The sequence below is a fragment of the Malus domestica genome, chromosome 07 (genome assembly GCF_042453785.1).
Source record: "Malus domestica chromosome 07, GDT2T_hap1".
NCBI lineage: Eukaryota > Viridiplantae > Streptophyta > Magnoliopsida > Rosales > Rosaceae > Malus > Malus domestica.
The window spans coordinates 17,370,797-17,392,326 of NC_091667.1; the positions used below are offsets into that span (position 1 = coordinate 17,370,797).

General features: G+C 40.7%; 1 protein-coding gene and 1 long non-coding RNA gene across 3 annotated transcripts; one reads left to right on the forward strand and one right to left on the reverse strand.

The window, feature by feature from the left end:
• Positions 1-950: 950 nt before the first annotated feature.
• Positions 951-5,010, forward strand: LOC103439118 (syntaxin-81). Of its 2 annotated transcripts, none has more exons than XM_008377669.4 (8): positions 951-1,141; positions 2,518-2,888; positions 2,977-3,060; positions 3,150-3,254; positions 3,559-3,702; positions 3,998-4,240; positions 4,351-4,482; positions 4,585-5,010. In XM_008377669.4, exons 2-8 carry the CDS (start codon positions 2,811-2,813, stop codon positions 4,726-4,728), a joined length of 930 nt encoding a protein of 309 aa, XP_008375891.3. In that variant the 5' UTR covers positions 951-1,141; positions 2,518-2,810; the 3' UTR covers positions 4,729-5,010. The 2 variants fall into 2 exon arrangements, with proteins under 2 accessions (XP_008375891.3, XP_008375892.3); XM_008377670.4 differs by lacking the exon at positions 951-1,141 and adding an exon at positions 2,223-2,381.
• Positions 5,011-14,032: 9,022 nt separating this feature from the next.
• LOC139197858 (uncharacterized) lies at positions 14,033-15,036 on the reverse strand. The gene is made up of 3 exons (XR_011583231.1): positions 14,794-15,036; positions 14,613-14,710; positions 14,033-14,437 (listed from the first exon to the last, which is right to left on the reverse strand). It is a non-coding gene; the product is annotated as an uncharacterized lncRNA (long non-coding RNA).
• Positions 15,037-21,530: the final 6,494 nt, after the last annotated feature.

The following is a 21,530-nucleotide window of genomic DNA, read 5'->3' on the forward strand; positions in this document are numbered from 1 at the left end:
TCCAACACTATAATTCATAAACCTTAAATTTATATTTAACCGTCAATTGTCATTTACACTTTATTCTTCTTACTGAATTTCATTTTTTAAATTTTCTTTTTTGAAAACATGATCATCTGGCAGATGTAAGAAGATAAACGGTTAAGATCTTTGATATCACATTTCGATATTTACGGTTAACTGAAATATGAGTCGATGTCATATAGTTTGTAGAAACTTTATAAACATCAAGCAATATTTTCACTAACCGTAAAACTCGGAATATAATACCAACGATCCAAACCGTTCTTCTTCCTGCATCCTCTAATAGATCAAGTTTTCAAAAAAGAAAATCGGAAAAAACAGAATTTGATGAGAACAATGAAGCGTAAATGTAAACAACAATCAACGGTTAAATTTTGATATATGATTTATATGATTATAGTGGCGAATTTCGACGTTAAGCTCTTTATGAAAGTTGTAAAACTTGTCATTACGAGCGTTTATATATCTTTTCTATATTTTTTTACACTTCTACATTAATTAAAAAACTATTAAAGACTTTAGGTAAGTGAAAATATACTTAAAAGAAAATTGCGTTTTTATATTTTAAATGTGACAATATGGTATGTATATACTTATTTAGTATTATGTTTTTCATTTGATTATTTATTGGTTGAAAATATTTTTTCCTTAACGGATAACTGATTGGATCATATTACCTGTTAATATTATTGGGTCGATTTCGGGTCGGATCATTTTACCCGTTTATTTTAACGGATATTACATGACACGAACCCATGAAGATATCGGATATGATACAAAAACGACACGAATGTTAAGTCTAATCTTCTCCGGTAGGAGCATCATCAACCCTCGCACGCACCTCAAAAAGGCTGGTCCCTTTTTATAAAATAGAAAATGAAAAGACAACGAAGGGTATAGTTGTAATTCTGGTAATAAAAGAAATAGAACTTGGGATCCAAATAGAACCATCTTCTCCGGTAGGAGCGTCGGCTCTCGCTAGCACACGTCCCTGGGTCTTTCTTTCTTCTCCGAACTCTCAGCTTTGATCTGTAAGGGTTAAGGCTGCTACACCAAGTTCAGATCCTCCACAGTTCTCTCACTCAACTCTCAGCTATCTTTCTCTCTCACTCTTCAGGTAACTGCCGTTGGATTTCCCCTTTTTTTTCATGATTTCTGGAATTATTTGGGTATCAACCCATAGAAGTTTATTGAATTATTGTAATTATTGCGAATTTCTGGTGATTTGGGTCCTGGGATTTGTAGATTGGCAGCTTTAATTTCAATTCCTGCGATTCTTAGTATTGTTTTTATGAATGTGATAGGATAATACCTATCAATTGGTAAATTAGAGTAAAGGAAAGGGATTTGACATGGACGATAAACGGTCACTTGGAGATGGAGGGGATCAACCTTCAGGGCTTCTAGCCGGGTTTTATGCTGCATAGCGCCGTACGGAAAAGCAACACACTCTGTTGTTCCAGGACCACCACCATGACCTTTCATTATTTCGAGGCCACCATAATCCTAGGAAAAATTATTTTGTAATCCAACAACACAAGCACAATGGCACATGCTGTTTCATATAGGCTAGAGCAGATGTGCCCCTACACACCCGAGTTCGAATTCCCCTCCCCACAGTTTGAATTAGTTAAAGGTTGATTATATTGCTTGTATAGAAAAATCCACTGTATGATACTATTAGGGTGTGTCTATGATGAGTGTGCGATAGTGAGCATGTATGACAGCCAAGGGCAGATGCACTATGGGACCAAGGTGGTCCCAAGACCACATGGAGCCCGGGGAATAAGCATGTGAAGGTCCTCGGGGACCCTCTTAATGTTTTGTACGCGTGTCTTTTGTGCCCATTAAGTGTTTGATGTAATATAGGCTAGCATATCTCGGTAACACTCGGCAAGTTGTGTCGACGACACTCTACAAATGCTCTCAATATCACTCATCAAATTGTTTCGGTAAATATCGATATCCATTGACATGTGCAACATGGTTCAATTGACACGACAACAACCCACCAAGTGTTCGATGAAATGCCTCTGTAAATAAACTAAAATTTGTTTGCACGCTTCGCGTTGTGTTTTTATCTAAAAAACTTAGACTTTTAACATTGGAACCCTCCAAGGTTCAAATCCTAAATCCACCATTGATGACAACTTCGGTTTTTATCTTTATCTTTCCTTAAAAGAGGAAGGGCTAGGAGTAGGATGATAGCTATCAATTTGAATATTCTTGTGGTGAAACGAATATTATTCAACTTCTTCATATATCCTCCCATTATAGATTGATAAATGTAACTCTGATAACCATGAAAGAATTAAGAGCTCCGGATGATATCTCTGTGATGTATTTACATTAAAGATGTAATCGATTAGGATTGGTTTATCCTACTAGCAATAGGATTTAAATTAGTTTTTCCCTTTCCTATTGGTTTTTAGAATTTCCCTTTCCAAGTAGGTTTTCATTTTCCTTTTTATTGATCTTAATTTTCTCATGCAGAAGTAATAAGCCAAACAACATGAGCACAATGGCAGCAGCGACGACTTCACAGCAACAATGATTTCAGTTCAACAGGGTTTCTCATTCCCTTCGCTCACTCTCTCTGCTTCCCTAGGGTTTCTCAATTCCCAAACTCTACCATTTCTCCAAATTCTTTGGGTTTCCCATTGAAATTAAGCTATTAATTGCTTTAATTTCTTAAATTTCCGTGTATTTGTCAAATTTTTCTTTCTTGCCCCGAAGAAGAAACTGGAAATTGGTGAAAATTAGGGTTAGGGTTTGGATTGTAAAGAATGTCGAAAGTCAGGGATAGGATCGAAGATTTCAAGGATGCTGTGCGCCACTCTGCTATCTCTATGAGTTACAACGAGGTTCTTAAATTAATTCCATTCTCTCTCCAATTGATCGAATTTACGTTTTTATTTTGCCAATTGAAGACTTTCATCTGCATATTTACAGTCCAAATTGGCAGCAATTATGGCGAAATTCATTATTCATGCCCCTCGCCAAAGGTCACCTTTTACCAGAGCTGCCCTCAAGACGGTATCTACACATTTGTCACTCTTCTTCTTCATTTCCATTTATTTAATCTGATTATGTTTTAAGTCATTTCCTTTTGTTCATTGGGTCAGCTCGAAAGCATTGGAACTCTGGAACAGTTTATGTTGAAACATCGAAAGGATTATGTCGATCTGCATCGCACCACTGAACAGGAGAGAGATAGCATTGAGCATGAAGTAAGTTATCAGTTGACAAATCCTGGCTTCTTATTTTTTTGTAAGCTGCAGAAAATTTCGAAATATAGATTCATTCTAAAATTATATGCACAAACTCTACAGTTTTGTGTATGCTATTCAATTTGATGTCAACATGTGTTTAAAGTGTATATCAGTTTATGTAGGATTAAGTTGTGTATTCTGTAACATTGAGCTGGTTTCATTTTCATGCGTGAGTCCTTTTTTATTCACTTGCTTATTGTGTAAGAACAATTTTTCATAAATTGCTGGGGTTTACTTTGCTCTTGTTGTATTTTGAATGAAGGTTAGTACTTTTATTAAAGCATGCCAAGAACAAATTGATGTTCTGAAAAATAGCATTAACGATGATGAGGCAAACTCAAAGGGATGGCTGGGCATTAGGACTGATTACTCTAATGCTGATACTATAGCTCACAAACATGGTGTGGTATGATTCTTTCTCATTCTATCAAGTATATCCAATGATATTATGTATTATTATTATGTTCCGATTAGCCTCCAGGGAACTATGGATTTCTTCGCCCTGGTCGTGTTTTATATGGGAAGTCTAGTCCTTTTTAGTTGTTCTTTGTTGAGCTGAATTATATTTACCAGACTATTGGGTTACTTAATATTCAATCCAACTTAGTTACAATTGCATATTCCTCGGTGTAAACATGTTGGCAAGAAATGAATGGCTTGTTTGCTTATATAATTATCGAATACATATTCTGAAACTACAGGTTTTGATTTTAAGCGAGAGACTCCATTCAGTCACGTCACGTTTTGATCAGCTAAGAGCCATACGCATCCAAGATTCCATTAATAAAGCAACACCAAGAAGAAAACTTAAGCGGATTAAGACTACAGAATCTGCAGATACCTCTAACTCTAACAATTTGGAGCTCAGGGAACCTAATGAATTTCAACCTGAGCCTCTAACAGTGCAACAACAACTTTTAGATGATGAAACACGTGCCCTTCAGGTATTGTAATACATGGCTTTCTATCTATTCTCTTGACCCTTGCTATTCCCGTATTTAGAAACCCTTAAGTGTTTAAAGTTGCTTACTGCTGTTCTTGGTATGCAATATAGGTAGAGCTGACTGGCCTTCTAGATGCAGTTCAAGAAACCGAAACTAAGATGGCGGAAATGTCTGCGCTGAATCACCTTATGTCCACACATGTTTTACAACAAGCTCACCAAATAGAGCAACTATACGATCAGGTGTCGGATTATGTGTCTGTGCAGTTGTTTAGTATTGGACCCGCTGCCTTGAATTGTCGGTATTCGTTTAGAAAGGCTAATTGTCTCTGTTCTATTCAACAGGCAGTTGAAGCTACAACGAACGTAGAGTTTGGTAACAAAGAGATCTCCAAAGCAATCCAGCGGAATAGCAGCAGCAGGACGTTTCTTTTGCTTTTCCTATTTGTACTTACTTTTTCGATTCTCTTTCTTGATTGGTATAGTTAAACGCATTCTTCGTCGTATAAATTATGTTCTCCAGACTTTCACACAGGAAATCGGGAAGAATGCGAAAAGTTGAGTTGAGTGATGTTTACTTATATTACTTGTCTCCTCTTGGGTTCCAAGTGATTGGAATTGTATTTACAGATGTATATTTTTCACTTTACCAGACCAAGAAATACCTGAGGTATGTTATCCCCAATTTTAGGATAGTGTGTTGTATATTCAAATTTTGGATTTGGCTACAATACTTTCATTTATTTAATACAAATAACATTTCGACGGTTAGATTGTGATTGTATAAAATATATATATTTATGTGAATACATCTGACGTTAGATAGTGATTGTATTAAATACATGTAAGTGTTGTTGTCATTCCTTCAAAGTTATACTAAATATTCCTCCCAAGTATCAACTCTTCATTTGTAATTAAAAGCTTTTAGGTTCGAATTTTAAGAATGACAAGTTCGAAGTTAATTTATTCTTCCATTTTTTATTGTAAATATTTGTCTCTATAAAACTTGACTATGATACAAGAATTATTAAAAGGGTCAGTTGTCATTTAATGTACTCTTAATCAGTTGAATTACAAACTCATGATTTTGTTAACTAGCCAACTAGATTTGATAATTTCTTACACGACCCGTCAACGCAACATGAAAACAATACGAAAATAACGGGTTTCAAGTCAATACGATAACTAATCGAATCTTTATCGGATCACACGTTAAGAACCCATTAATAATGGGTCCTTAACAGGTTTACATACAGGTAACCCGTGGGTTACCTGTTTTGACCCATTAAGAAAAAAATTATTTTGATGATTTTAAACTACTAAAAAAACTTACTATAAAATACAATACCCATAGTACGTACATTGTATATGAAATATGTATTATTGTATTATTATTTTATTTAAGTTTAAAAAGATTAAGCTTTATTATGAGAATTTCTTATTATCATTACTAGGATAAAATTTACTTGATGTGTTGTCCAAAATTCTAATCAACTAGTATAGTATAGGCAAAAAGATAGACTTTCAATAGAGTCAACGGCTTAACAATTTTTTTACTCCCTCATTCAGTCATACTCATAAATTTTTTATCCTCTTAAAAGTGAGATTAAAAACTTACAAAACACATTAAAAAAAATAAAAACATCATGAATATAACTCTTGAAGACATTATATCAAGTCAAAGTTCCAATACTACTTTCCTTGGTGATTTGATGAAAAAACATGTAAGGTTCCTCAATCTTGAAACACAACTCCCTTTGTTTTGCATATCCTAGAGCATTTGATATTTTGTAATAATGTACTAATAATTTTTTTTATTAGGCTCTTATTTTGGGATACGTAAAATTTGAAAACAAATGGGTTTTTATGTTTTGAAGTAATATTTATGTGAGAATGTGGTATGTATATACTAGTTTAGTATTTATGATTTTCATTTGATTATTTATTATTTAATATATATATATATATATATATATATATATATATATATATTAATGGTCGATTTCGGGTCGGGTCATATTACCTATTAATATTAATAGTCAATTTCGGGTCAGGTCATATTACTCTTTTGTTTTAACGAATGTTATACGATACGATCCGTTAAGATACCCGATCTATCACGAAAACGACACGAATGTCAGGTCTATAGCCAACTACTAGAGCATAATTTTTTTTATTGTGACAAATAACAATACACTAGAAAACACTAATTTGGGGATATAAAAATAAAAGGATGTGATTTCCACATAGAGTAAAACCTCTACAATCAATGGCGGAGACAAGATTTTTTTTTCTTGGATGGGCTAGTTGAAATTAGTACTGTTTGTACCATACTTGACCAATCCCGAAACTACCGAGCACCGGCCAACGCTATACTGTCAATGACCCAGAAGAGTTCCCCTCCGACCAGGAGGCCAATCACTACTCGACACGTGTCAAGATTAGAAGCCAATCAGAGCGCAGCACGTGTCGACATCAAGAACCAATCATAACATGACACATGTCAATGTGACAAAGCTACAAGTTTTTCTATAAATAGGGGTCATTCCCCCACAATATTGCCTAATGCCATTTGTGTTAAATCATTCACAAGAACTCACTAAATTGAGAGCTTGATCCTTTGTACTTGTGTAAGCCCTTCACTACTATTAAGAACTCCTCTACTCCGTGGACGTAGCCAATCTGGGTGAACCACGTACATCCTGTGTTTGCTTCTCTGTCTCTATTCATTTACGTACTTATCCTCACTAGTGACCGAAGCAACCAAGCGAAGGTCACAAAACCTGACACTTTCTGTTGTACCAAAGTCTTCGCTGATTTTGTGCATCAACATTTGGCGCCGTCTGTGGGAAACGACACTTATTCCTACTCTCTTCAGCTGTGTCAAGCTGGTTTCTATCATTCGTACACTTTCTTTTGATCAGGCATCCCTCTCCAACATGGGAAGCGAAGGAAGCCACAGCACACAGAATGACACCCCCCTTGCACATAGTGCGAAACAACGAAAGAAGGAAGGAAAACGAGTTCTTCTTCAAGCTAAAGTCGATGAGTTGGAAGCTCAGAACAATAAGATAGCAATGAGGAATGAGGTCCTCCAGGAGCAATATGAGAAGCTCTTTGAGACACTCCACGAAGCTAGGCAAGCTCAGACACGCGAGCTTGTTGCCCCCGTGGAAGTCAACCATCAACTGGGTGCCCTCCAACATGGAGGGTCACATGCATTCGACATAGATATCCCTGATAGGGAACAGATTACCCCTCGACTTGATAATCAACATGAGGCTTCTCTTAACCCAGTTGCTTCGACCCGAACCATGAGAAGTGGAGGGAGACACCTCTTTGCTGAAGGGGCAGAAGGATCGAAAGCCGTCTTTCGCGATTGTCGGGATTTCCTGAAGCAACGTCGAGAGAATTCCATCCATATAAGCTCAAAGATTAATGACCCAAGGATTTCTGAGAGACTCGGTCCCCTGCCACGGCCCAAGCCGGCCACCAATTTGGGGAAGGGGCAACAAGTCCTAGAGAGACATGAGGGTACAGGGGACTCAGAGGTGTTCCGACAGACATACCCTGGAAGCCAGTACAGCGAGTCCAGGGAAAAATCACATGCCCTTGATCAAACCTTCCTAATTCCAATAGGAGATGGAGATTTACGAAAGAAAGCTCCAGTGACACATAACTCCGCTCAGGACCCCCTTGTCCTACAACTTCTTGAGGAAGTAAACAAGTTGAAGGCTGAACGTCAGGCTGAAATACCTGACTGGAACCAACCCAGGCCTGGCCCTCTTACAAGGAGGATCCTCAACACCCCCCTTCAAGCAAAGACAAAGCAAAAGCTTGGCTTGCAACTTTATACTGGAAAAGAGGACCCGATTGAGCACCTTAACCTCTTTGAGTCCACCATGGCATACCGGATGCACACCGACGAAGAGCGATGTCTTCTCTTCCCCTCCACCCTCTCTGGCGGAGCTCTAAATTGGTATTGTCGTCTTACACCTGAGACGGTAGACTCATTTGAGGAATTGAGGAAACTATTTGTTTCCCAACACATTTTCCAAACCGATCGCTTGCACTCTGCAGATGACCTGTACACTATCCGCCAGAAGCCAGACGAGTCATTACGTATGTATGCTGGCCGCTTCAGCCATGAATACTCCCGGTGTGCCGAGGCAGACGACAAGACTGCCCTCAAAGCCTTCACGGCAGGCCTACGTGATTGTTTCTTTAAATACATGATCAATGCCAATACTTGGAAGACTTACTCTGAGGTGATGGCGCAGGCTTATAACCATGCCTCCGCCGAGGCAAAGACATATCAGGAGAAACCCCCTACAACCATCCTTTATCAACAAGTGGGAGGTGGAAGCCAGACTCACCTAAATGAGAAGACCTCGACTTTCCAAACAGCAGTGGCACCTCCCCATGCCTTGCATAATGCTTCGCCGAATCAACAGACATATCAATTTCAAGGCAAGAGGAAGGATTTCCATCCTCACCACTCTCATTTCAGTAAAAAGAGTAAGGGACACTATCCCGATAACCAAGGGTATCGCCACAATAACGCTCGCCCCCAGGCAGTCAATGCAGTGGGTCAAACCCGCGTCAAGATACCCCCTACCCCAAGGTATGAGACATACACGCCCTTGAATGCCACATGCGCGGCCATTTACCCCAGCATAGCTCACCTGATACCAAAGCCAAAGCCGAGGCACCCAGATTACACGCCCCCGAATAACGCGGGCATGTTTTGTTGCTACCATGAGCATAACGGCCATGATAGCGAGAAATGTATCATCCTCCGTGATCGTATTGAAGCTTTGGCACGAGAAGGAAAAATTGATCAATTCCTCCTTCACCCTCAAAGGGATAACCGTAACCAACGCCAGGTGAATGTCATATATTCCATAAGCGGCGGCACACCCATATCTGAATCTTCCAATAGGGCCATGAAAAACAGTGAACGAATTCTGAGGCCTGGTCACCAAGTGTTTCACGTGGAAGACATCAGGGGAGGGAAGTATCAAAAGCCTAACTGGGATCCGATATGTTTCTACCCTGAGGAAGAAAGAGGCATCATCTACCCTCATAACGACCCATTGATCGTGGAGGCTCACATAGCCAACTTTGATGTTCGACGAATCCTCGTAGACACAGGGGCTTCGGTCAATATCATGTTTGCCGAAGCTTTCAGGGCACTCAGTGTAGCTGAACACTTGCTCGATCGCTCGATTTCTCCTCTGATAAGCTTCTCCGGTGATATCGTGCAACCCTTAGGGAGCATACATTTACCCTTTACTATTGGTACAGGCCCTTACACGGCTACCATTACCACTAACTTCCTAGTGGTTGACTGCCCAACGACATACAATGTCATCTTTGGGCGCACAAGCATCAATGATCTCAAGGCTATGGTATCCACGCATATGCTGTTGATGAAATTTCCAACCCCCCATGGCAACGGCTACATCAGAGGAGACCAGCTTAGTGCACGATCATGTTACAACACTTCAGTTAAGTAACAACACTTGCCCGGACCCAAGGAAACCCTGTCTGTACATGACCAAGTCACAAAGACCAGCCTAGATGAAGCGAACTTGGATCTTCCTGATAGCAACAATCAACCCGATGATCCTCGAGATGACTCTTTCACCCAGCAAGCCCAACCTGCTGAAGAGTTGGAGAAGGTACCTATCTCAAGAGATTATCCAGATCGCATGGTGAAGATTGGCACCACATTGTCACCACCCCTTCGGTTAGCATTGATATCTTTTTTGAAAGAGAACACTGAAGTCTTCGCCTGGTCATACGAAGACATGCCAGGCATCTCTCCCGATGTCATCTGTCATCGTTTGAGTATTGACCCCAAGATCAAGCCGGTGAGACAGAAGCGAAGATCTTATGACGCTGAACGATACGAGGCAATGAAAGCAGAAGTTGAAAAACTCAAAGGCATAGGCTTTGTCCGCGAAGTCAATTACCCGACATGGGTAGCAAATGTGGTCCTTGTTAAGAAAAATCCGACCAAAGAAAGTCTTTTGCTTCAAAAGGTCTTGTGGAGAATGTGTGTTGACTACACCGACCTAAACAAAGGGTGTCCGAAAGATAGCTTCCCTCTTCCTCTTATTGACAGACTTATAGACTCTACGGCCGGGTGTGAACTCCTGAGCTTCATGGATGCTTACTCAGGATACAACCAAATCCTCATGAACCCTTCGGATCAAGAACACACAGCCTTCACTACCGACAGAGGACTATACTGCTATAAAGTCATGCCTTTCGGCCTAAAGAATGCAGGAGCGACTTATCAGAGACTAGTCAACTCAATGTTCGCCGAGCAGATTGGGAAGAGCATGGAAGTTTACGTTGATGATATGTTAGTCAAGAGCAAACATGCTGACCAACACATCACCAACCTATCTGAAACTTTCACTATTTTGAAGAGGTATCGAATGAGGTTAAACCCCAACAAATGTGCCTTCGGCGTAGGCTCTGGCAAATTCTTAGGTTTCATGATTAGCCAACGAGGCATTGAAGCTAATCCCGAGAAGATCAAAGCAATCCTCGACATGAAGGAACCGGTAACTTCAAAGGACATCCAGAGCCTTACTGGCAAGGTGGCAGCCTTAACCAGGTTCATTTCTAAGGCCACAGACAAATGTGCTCCCTTTTTTAAAGCACTTAAGGGAAGTAGGAAGTACATTACATGGACTGATGAATGTGCCGAGGCATTCAAAAACCTCAAGGAGTACATGAGTAAAGCCCCTCGACTCTCCAAGCCCGAGGTAGGAGACATTCTCATTATCTACCTATCGGTATCAGCTTCAGCCGTAAGTTCCGTTCTCATTCGAAAGGATGGGAATATTGAGCGACCTGTCTACTACGCTAGCAAAGCCTTACAAGATGCGGAGACACGGTACTCTAACATTGAGAAATTGGCTCTGGCATTGGTCATGTCTGCTCGAAAACTCCGCCCTTACTTCCAAGCGCACTCCATCATCGTGCTTACCAATTATCCTCTTCGACAGATACTCCAAAGTCCTGACACTTCAGGGCGAATGATCAAATGGGCAATAGCGTTGGGTGAGTTTGACATCTCCTACCAACCAAAGCCAGCTGAGAATGGCCAAGCAGTGGCAGACTTCATTGCCGACTTCACATATCCGGTTGACATTGCTTCTACACCTGAAGCAGTGGCTTCATTACCCCCGGAAGCTCAGAAGATAGAACCAACAACCCCAGCATGGAGTCTGTATGTTGATGGCTCATCCAACCAACAGGGCTGTGGAGCGGGACTAGTCTTGACTACGCCCGACAAAGTAGCAATGGAGTATGCTTTTCGTTTCAAATTCAAGGCATCAAACAATGAGGCCGAGTATGAAGCCCTTCTAGCAGGATTACGTTTGGCCAAACACCTCGGGGTTAAACAAATTGATATTTTCAGTGACTCCCAATTAGTGGTCAACCAGGTTACCAACAACTTTGATGCTAAGGACAGCTCCATGGCAGCATATCTTGCGCAAACACAACTTTTGCTCAAGCACTTCCACTACCAGATCACCCAAGTTCCTCGAGCGGCAAACAGTCATGCAGACGCCCTGGCTCGCCTCGCCTCAGCTGTGGAAGACAAGATTGGAAGAAAAATTCATGTCGAACTGTTGGCAACACCAAGCACCATGGCCGCAGAAGTATGCAACTTACAACAGGGGGATAGTTGGATCACCCCGATCTATAATTTCCTTGCTCATGGCACCCTCCCAAATGATAAAGTCCAGGCTAAGCAAATTCGATACAAGTCTACCCGCTACCTGATCATCAATGATCAACTCTATAAGCGAGGTTTTAGCCTGCCATACTTAAGGTGTCTTACGCCTGCCGAGGCGGAAATCGTCCTTCGGGAAATACATGAGGGAGTCTGTGGAGATCATGCTGGATCTCGGTCTCTAGCACACAAGACTTTTCGCCAAGGATATTACTGGCCAACACTCCACCAGGATGCCATCAAAGTATCCCGCTCATGTGACAAATGTCAACGATATGCAACTATTCCTCATTCCCCTCCAGAGCCTCTTACTCCTATGATCAGCCCTTGGCCCTTCGCCCAGTGGGGACTTGATTTGATCGGCCCAATGCCGGCAGGGAAGGGCAAAGTCTGTTACGCAGTCGTTGCAGTGGACTACTTCACAAAGTGGGCCGAAGTAGAACCCTTGGCAACCATTACTGAGGCAAAGATAGAAGACTTCGTGTGGAAGAACATCCTTTGTAGATTCGGCATTCCCAATGCGATAGTCACTGACAATGGGCGACAGTTCGACAACAAGAAGTTCAGGTTGTTCTGCTCTAAGTTCAACATCAACTTATGCTTTGCCTCTCCAGCTCATCCCCAGTCTAATGGACAAGTTGAGGCCATCAACAAAATAATCAAGCGCACTTTGAAAACCAGCTTGGACAAAGCTAAAGGCTGTTGGCCAGAATTTGTACCCCAAGTTCTTTGGTCATATCGCACTTCATATCGGACTTCAACAGGAGAAACTCCATTCTCACTTGCCTTTGGCACAGAGGCGGTTGTCCCTGTTGAGCTCGAGCAAGCAACATTCCGAGTCCAGAACTACATTCAAAGTGAAAATGACAAACAACTCACCCTCAACTTGGATTTAGTCGAGGAACACAGAAACCAAGCTCACTTGAGGAATGTCGCCTACAAGCAGCGCATCTCCAACTATTATGACTCTAGGGTCAAGCCTCGCTCTTTCAAAATAGGAGACTGGGTCTTAAAGAAAAGATTACTCTGCGACAGAGTCCCGAGTGAAGGCACACTTAGTCCAAACTGGGATGGACCGTATGAAGTCATTGGCATCAGTCGCCCTGGCTCTTACACACTTAGAAGCTCCGATGGCAAGACCCTTGGCCATCCATGGAACGCTGATCACTTGAAGTACTACTACAAATAGACTCACGATGTACAAGTGTTGAGCTATAGCCGTTCGGCATCCTATGTAATGAAGGCCATTTGGCAATGAATTCAATAAAGAGGTAATTTAGCCAACTCAGCCCTCACTCTTTTACATTCATAGCAAGCGATGCCGGAACCCTTCTCAATCAGAAAGCAATCCGTCTTCCACAGTCACTACAAAACAAGCAAATGAAGACCGTGTCAAGCGCCAAAAAAAAAAAAAAAAAAAAAAAAAAAAAACAGCTTCATCCAAAAAGCTTCACCCGAAAAGCTTCACCTCCAAAGCTTCACCCACAAAGCTTCACCTAAAAAGCTTCACCCAAAAAGCTTCACCCGAAAAGCTTCACCTTCAAAGCTTCACCTAAAAAGCTTCACCCACAAAGCTTCACCCAAAAAAAAAACTTCACCCGAAAAGCTTCACTTCAAAAAGCTTCACCTACAAAGCTTCACCTAAAAAAGCTTCACCTAGAAAGCTCCCTCTACATACTTTCACCATCAAAGCTTCACCATCAAAGCTTCACCTAGAAAGCTTCATCTACAAAGCTTCATCTACAAAGCTTCACCATCAAAGCTTCACCTAGAAAGCTCCCTCTACATACTTTCACCATCAAAGCTTTACCATCAAAGCTTCACCTAGAAAGCTTCATCTACAAAGCTTCATCTACAAAGCTTCACCATCAAAGCTTCACCTAGAAAGCTTCAACACCAAAGCTTCACCTACAAAGCTTCAACACAAAACCTTGCTCCAAATAAACAAATTTTGTTCACAAAACCCAAGATGCCCTTGAACTTGTACAAAAACACTTGGGTAAACATAAACATTTTTTGTTTTACACCCACAAGGGCCCAAAATTTTCCTTCTTATTTATTCACTTATATATGTTCCCAAACATATTATAATAGATCCAACAACAAGCCAAAGTCCCAAGTTTCATAATGGACAAAAGTACAAGCAATTCATCAATAATGAAGGTGCTACAAAAATTGGAATCTGCCCCAAAATAGAAATCCAACCCAAGAGACTTTTTCTCTCTCTCCCTCTTCCGCCTCCTTTCATCTATCAAATTTCTGCAACCTCTGCTCTTCTCCAATGGAGCTGAATTTTAGACACCCTATAGTTCTTGAGCATATGAACAACTTTCAAGAAGGAACCATTTCTGTTTGAGCGACGGAAATTACAGTGTTGAAGCTCCAAACATGATAGTCGGCTTCTTGCAGATTTAGAAGCTGTTGTGATGTTTCGAAGATCTGGAAATATTTAACCGTTAGTTCATCCTGAATTTTTGATATGTTATTAAAGAGTCGATGAGGAACAACTTCAATGAAGAAAGCATACCGATCTGAACAAGAGAAAATGGAGTTTCGAAGCTCACAACAAATCTGACGGGTTGACAGAAAAATAATAACCAGTCATTCATCATACCTGGATTTCTGGAGTTATACGGCTCCGAGGGATCTCAAATTTGGATATGTTATAGTTAACAAGCTGAGGAACAACTTCAATGAAGAAAGCATGCTGATCTGAGCAAGAGAAAATAGAGTTTCAAAGCTCACAACAAATCTGACGGGTTGACAGACAAATGATAAACAGTCACTCATCATACCTGGATTTCTGGAGTTATACTGCTCCGAGGGACCTCAAATTTGGATATGTTGTAGTTCACAAGTTAAGGAACAACTTCGATGAAGAAAGTATGTTGATCTGAACAAGAGAAAATGGAGTTTTGAAGCTCACAACAAGTCTGACGGATTAACAGAACATTGATGAACAGTTACTCATCATACTTGAATTTCTGAAGTTGTACTACTCCGATGGATCTCAAATTTGGATATGTTGTAGTTCACAAGATAAGGAAAAACTTTCATGAAGACGACTTTGCAATCTGAGCTATAGAGAAAGGTGTTATCTTGCATCCACTCAGGCTGATTAGTGGAAACGAAAAGCAATTCCACCAAAGCAAAGATGAAAAAGAGAGAAAAGCTACTAATTGCACTTGATCTTGTCTAGTTAATAGCATGCAGCATCAAACACACAAAAGCTGGAAATATTTTTAGATAAAGCATATACGAATGTGTGACATCGAAACAAGGATTCGTTACTTTGACAAATTAGTAACACGCGAGACACCTCATTCGGCAACTCTCTTCGCCTGAAGACTTGGGGGACTCCCACCATATGCTACTGCACCTTGATACTCGGCAGTCTCACAACCACTCAGTGACTTGGATTTTTCAAGTCTCCAACCGAGAAGTTTTCCTCACTCGGGAAATTAAGGGAACACTACCTCAAACTACATGCTTCACTCACAAAGCTTCAACAATACAGGTTTCAACAAAAGCAAAAATTCAAAGAACTTTATGAAGAAGGCTTTGGTGTATTTAACACAATATGTTGAAATGAAGCAAAGCTTATTTATTAATATTTTCGATAAGCCACAAATATGTACATATACATGAGTCAAAATAAACAAACAAAAGGGAGCCTTCACAAAGGTTGCTTAGGGGAAGTCTCAGCAGTCGGTAGAGCCCCAGAAAGAGAAAGCACCGGAGGGTGGTTATCCGGAGCCTCAGTACTTGACAAAACCCCAGAAGGAGGAGGCATTGGAGGTTCATCATTTGAAGCTTCATTACCAGGTACAACCCTAGAGGACGAAGGCAATAAATGCCTTTGGAACAAACCCACAAACCGCTGATGATCAAGTAAAATCTTACCATCAGATTCCTTCATCTGGTCAAGCTTCCTTTTCATGTTTGTAGCATAGTCATGGGCGAGCCGGTGCAACTGCTTATTCTCATGCTTGAGCCCTCTAATCTCCTGTTTGAGACTCATCACTTCAGCAGCCAATGATTCAACTTGGCGGGTTCTAGCAAATAGGCGTTGGGCCATATTAGACACAGAACCTGCACACTGAACATTAAGAGCCAGAGAGTCCTTAACAGCCAACTCATCAGACCGTTTGGAAAGTAATCTGTTATCTTTGGGAGTGAGAAGGTTCCTGGCCACCACTGCAGCGGTCATATCATTCTTCATCACAGAATCCCCAACGGTAAGAGGACCAGTAGGGGATATGAAGGATGGGCGCCATATGTTGTCTGGAGAAGGCGTGGCTGTCTCTTCTCCAAGGTTCAAGTCAAAACGACGGTCGGAGGGTCCAGACATTTTCAAATGTGTTGAAGAAGGAAGAGGTCAGACAAATCAAGATCTTAGAAGTGCAAGAAATGAGCTTCTACTGGTAGAGATTCAAGTGTGCTGTGGAACTTAATGCCAGCCTCTATAAAAATCTGCACTCGACGGAGCTTCAGAAATCGAAGAGGCGTTTGCTTTCTCAAAAGCTGGGCTGCTCAGAGACCACGAGGGTCGATCTCAGAAATCGAAGAGGCGTTTGCTTTCTCAAAAGCTGGACTGCTCAGAGACCACGAGGGCCGATCTCAGAAATCGAAGAAGCACCTGCTTTTTCAGCCTCGTCAGCACCTGTCACATGCACACTCAGCTTTGCGGAAATTACGGGCAATCTGTCGAAGATTTCTGGTGAAGTAGAAAGCACGTGAATCTTACTGTTCAATCACCGCTCTCCATATGCACCATCAACTCCTCGGGTACCACATATAACTTTGTCAAAGATCTCTGACAAAGTTTAGGCACGAGAATTTCGAAGTTCCAGCTACCCTACTATTACCCATAAGGGTAAAGGAACAGCACCACTGCTTGACAACTGGAAAGTCCCTATGTGTGTCGACCTCCGTGTTTTGCGGCAAGACAGGTTGGCAAGAACGTCCAACCTTTACTCACATTCGAGAAAAGACTCCCAACATAATTACTTTCTCAAAAACCGGAGTAGCACCGCTTTCCGAATCTCGAGAGTCAGATCCTCGACGGGATTGCTTGTTCGAAAACCGAAGAGGCACAACTCTCAGAACTTCGAGAGCCAGATTTCCTTAGATAAAGCTTGTCTGTAATCTTCACACGTAATATCAGCTTTCCAGATACCACATACCACTTTTTCAAAGTGCTCTGACAAAATTAAAACACGTGAAGCTGGCAGCTCCCACTACATTGCTGTGACCAAGAAGGGTAAAGGAATAACATTACTACTTGTTATTGGGAAATCCCTATATACATTGACCTCCCTCCTCAACGGACAGGCAAACCTGCAAAAATGCTCAACCCTTTCTCGCATTCGAAAAGGCACCCTCAACATAACCTCTCGAAATACTCAGCTTTATTTCCCCCCGATAATACCTCAGCAAATAAGCCACACCAAGAACAAGAGTATCTCATATCATCAGGGTCGAAAGCAAGAGTATCCCATATCATGCTTTCTCCCTGTCTTTGTCTTTGTCCTTGTCCACACCTGCAGGACAAGGAGAAAGAGAGCAGTCAGTCGGAACCTGAAATCAAACCTCCAATTTGGAACTGACTGCCTGGAGCCTTTGCCTGGTTGCTTACTTAGCATTGCTCTCGAGTACTCATCCTCAACTGCTGTCAAGGTCACGAATTCCACCGGCAAATACCTCATGACAGTTGATCAGATATTGGCTCTTTACACTGAAGCTGCCAAGCGTGGATGAGTCACTATGAAGGAATGTTCTGAAGGACCATTTAAATGCAAAGGTTGCACACCACTTCTGCCATGCAAAAGATTGAAGCAGAAGGTTCAACGGTGAGCTGAAACAGATCACTACAGCACGACACCTTTCCATACCACATTCATTATTCCGTCAACAGCAAAAGTATCCCATATCATCAAGGTCGAACGTACTCTAGATTTGATGGACTTGTTTTGACCCTCAAATTTTTGAGTCGGCCTTATACTCTGAAGGGCACCAGAAAACCCTCCAGCACAGTTCAAGAATAAGCCTGTGGAAAGTTACTTCTTCAAAAGCAAAAGTATCTCATATCATCTCTTATCCATTTGCTTCTCCTTATCCTGGCAGTTGAATGAGAGACAAGGAGAAGGAGAACAATCAACCGGAAGCCGAAGTCAAACCTCTGATCTTGGGTTGCTTACTTGGAAGTTTGACTGCTTACCTTGTCTGTCACCTCTTTCGGCAGATCTCCTAGCTCGGCGACTTGGGGGACTCCTACTATAGGGTTTGTATCGCACTTGACCAAGCCCGAAACTACAAGTAAGCTTCAAAGTGAAATTGATACATTACCTTGTGCATCTTCATCAGCTAAATACACCATTCCCGGATGGAGGAAATGTACTTCCAGAGAAGGGCAGATGAAAATCAGACCACACTTCGGTACTTAGAAGTTTCGTGATTACTCAAGGGATTGGATCTTGCAAGTCCCCAACCGAGGAGTTTCCCTCACTCGGGAACTTAGGGGAGCACTGTTTGTACCATACTTGACCAATCCCGAAACTACCGAGCACCGGCCAACGCTATACTGTCAAGGACCCAGAAGAGTTCCCCTCCGACCAGGAGGCCAATCACTACTCGACACGTGTCAAGATTAGAAGCCAATCAGAGCGCAGCACGTGTCGACATCAAGAACCAATCATAACATGACACATGTCAATGTGACAAAGCTACAAGTTTTTCTATAAATAAGGGTCATTCCCCCACAATATTGCCTAATGCCATTTGTGTTAAATCATTCACAAGAACTCACTAAATTGAGAGCTTGATCCTTTGTACTTGTGTAAGCCCTTCACTACTAATAAGAACTCCTCTACTCCGTGGACGTAGCCAATCTGGGTGAACCACGTACATCCTGTGTTTGCTTCTCTGTCTCTATTCATTTACGTACTTATCCTCACTAGTGACCGAAGCAACCAAGCGAAGGTCACAAAACCTGACACTTTCTGTTGTACCAAAGTCTTCGCTGATTTTGTGCATCAACAAGTACCATAAAGTCATATGTTTATTTTGTTTTTCTTATAAAAAATTATATAATAATCCATATATAAAGACCAACAATAGAATATGAACAATTCTTGAAATCATAACCCTAACCAAAGACTTCAAGGACCATATAAATAATTAACCAACTAAATAAATCATGAATAAGTAAATAAAGCGATTAAGAACGTATCAAATGTTACATTCATTGGAAAATCGCAACAAAAAGTAAGGAATCGTGGAGATAGAGATTTAATTGTGAACTAAAAGAAAATTCTTTTTCTTTTCTTGAGTAAGAAGTACAGGTGAATCGCCGAAGACAATCATGAGTGAATGGGTGTAGGCTAAATCGCATAGGGTAAATGGTCTTTTTATTTAACAAATAGGATAGAAGGGGAGGGAAGATATAACTAATTTATTATTTTTAGCATAAAAAGTATTATTTATTACATATCCTCTACTAAATATATATGAAATAATAACCTGTATTGGAATTGAGTGGGCTATATAGGTTACAGACATTAACATAAGTCATTAAAGCATGAGTTTAAAAAATGATAGTGCTAGTCACACACCCTTATTAATTTTTTGTCATTGATCTTCGTCAATTCATTCAATCCAAAGGTCGAAAACTGAAAAAGATGTGTGAGAAATAAAAATAAGTGCATAGATAACACTACACTTACAAAAAACCTCCTTGGGCTACGCCCTACCTTAGCCTTGTTGTGACAACCCGTCCCAAATTTTACATTTCTATTAATTTTAAAAGCATGATTTTACAAAAAAATGCCCTTAGAAGCGGAATTGTAAACTCGAGAAATACTTTTGTTTCAGTCACTAATTATATTTTTATATATTTTTAAATGTGATATCATTTAGTAATTAATTATTTAAAGAGGAAGAGGAAGAAGATGAGGGAAAAGAAAAGAAAAACAGAAACAGAAAAATAAAGAGGGAAGGGCAAAGCTGCCCAATCGGAACATGAGAGAGGGAGCAGTTGGGCCAACCAGAAAGAAGAGAAAGTGGAGGACCAATCAGAGGGAGAAGAAAGGAGGGAAAGGAGGGAGAGTGATGAACGGGGAAAAAGGGGGAAACGGGTCATCCTTGACCCATGCGACCCATGCCTTCAAACTGGCGGTTTCTCGTGTTCTCGTTCAATTTTCCAACGAGTTGGACCTATGAAACACTTCCAATCATCCCCTTGGCCCTTTCTCTTCTTCTTTCACCAAAAATTAAAGGGAAATTGATAGTATTTTGGTACACAAATGGTGATGGGTGCTGTGGGAGACTTTGCTCAAAATCGATCAATTGTGAAACCATCCCCTTCAATTACCATCATCAAAACACTCCTCTAGAACCCAGGAACAAAGCCCAGGTAATGGTTGAGGCGTCAGAGTTGCTATGGAGCCAAATTGAAGACTAGGTAACTAGGGTTTCCGACGGGTTTTGATGAAATTTAAGCCTTTCTAGGACAAATTGGACTTGGCCACAGTTATAAAGTTTACTCTAATCTTTGAGATCTTCAATTATGTAATTTTTGAGAATTTTTAAAAATAGTTGAATTTTCCGGCAAGTTGGGGCGGCTGACCGCCACCCGCGGCGGCATGTGCGGCGACACGTGGCCTGTGGGCCAAAGATGTTTTGTTTAAGTACTATTAGATGCCCTGGGTTCATAATTGATACCCGTATGACGTAATTTTATTATTTGGGCTTAGTTTCAGTTCGACACGTGAATATGTCAAAATATGAATAGACGATTCGACCGTTGGATCGTCACCAAACTTTAATACATTATAGTGCATAATATTTGAGTATCATAGGAATTTACAGATTGGGAATCCAATGTATGGATCTTCCCGAATTGGATTTGTAAGTTTATAAAATAAATGTTGACCGCCGCTTGGTTTTGGCAATTGACAGAAATCCAACCGTTGGATCGTTCCAAACTTTAGTATGTTATTCTAGAAGCATAATGTGGATCCTTAGAAGTTATGGATCAAATATCTGATTTGTAGATCTTCTGGAACGAGTTACATAGACTCATGTACGATGTAAGTTATGTATCGTATCAACGAGAATTCTGAGATATGGTTTGATAATTGGTCACAGGCACCGATCGTTTGTGACGCCTCGATGTTTATGCTAGGAAGTTGTAGCGCGGACTTCAGGTGAGTGGATATTTCCTTGCTTATCATATTTTTCATGATTGATAATTCTATAAATACTTTTAAATAAAAATGAGAAATCTATGCCATGATATATATACATTTATATGTTATAAAATACTATGAGATGGTTGAGTTTAGATTTCATCGTGAAATATCCATATGTGTATTCCTATAAATGATTAATGCGAACTACGAATGGCTTGATCCCTGTTTAGGGTACGTAGGCAGTCTAACGAAACGTTAGATGCAGCCATATAAGAAATGAGATTAAATAATTGAGACCATAGCCTTGTTTAAGGAATTGAGCAATCGGTGTGGGCTTTTGG

Coding starts and splice junctions, on each gene's coding strand:
- LOC103439118 (XM_008377669.4), top strand. CDS start 2,811: ATGTCGAAAGTCAGGGATAGGATCGAAGATTTCAAGGATGCTGTGCGC. Junction 3,703..3,997: donor TAGCTCACAAACATGGTGTG/GTATGATTCTTT, acceptor CTGAAACTACAG/GTTTTGATTTTAAGCGAGAG. Junction 4,241..4,350: donor ATGAAACACGTGCCCTTCAG/GTATTGTAATAC, acceptor TATGCAATATAG/GTAGAGCTGACTGGCCTTCT.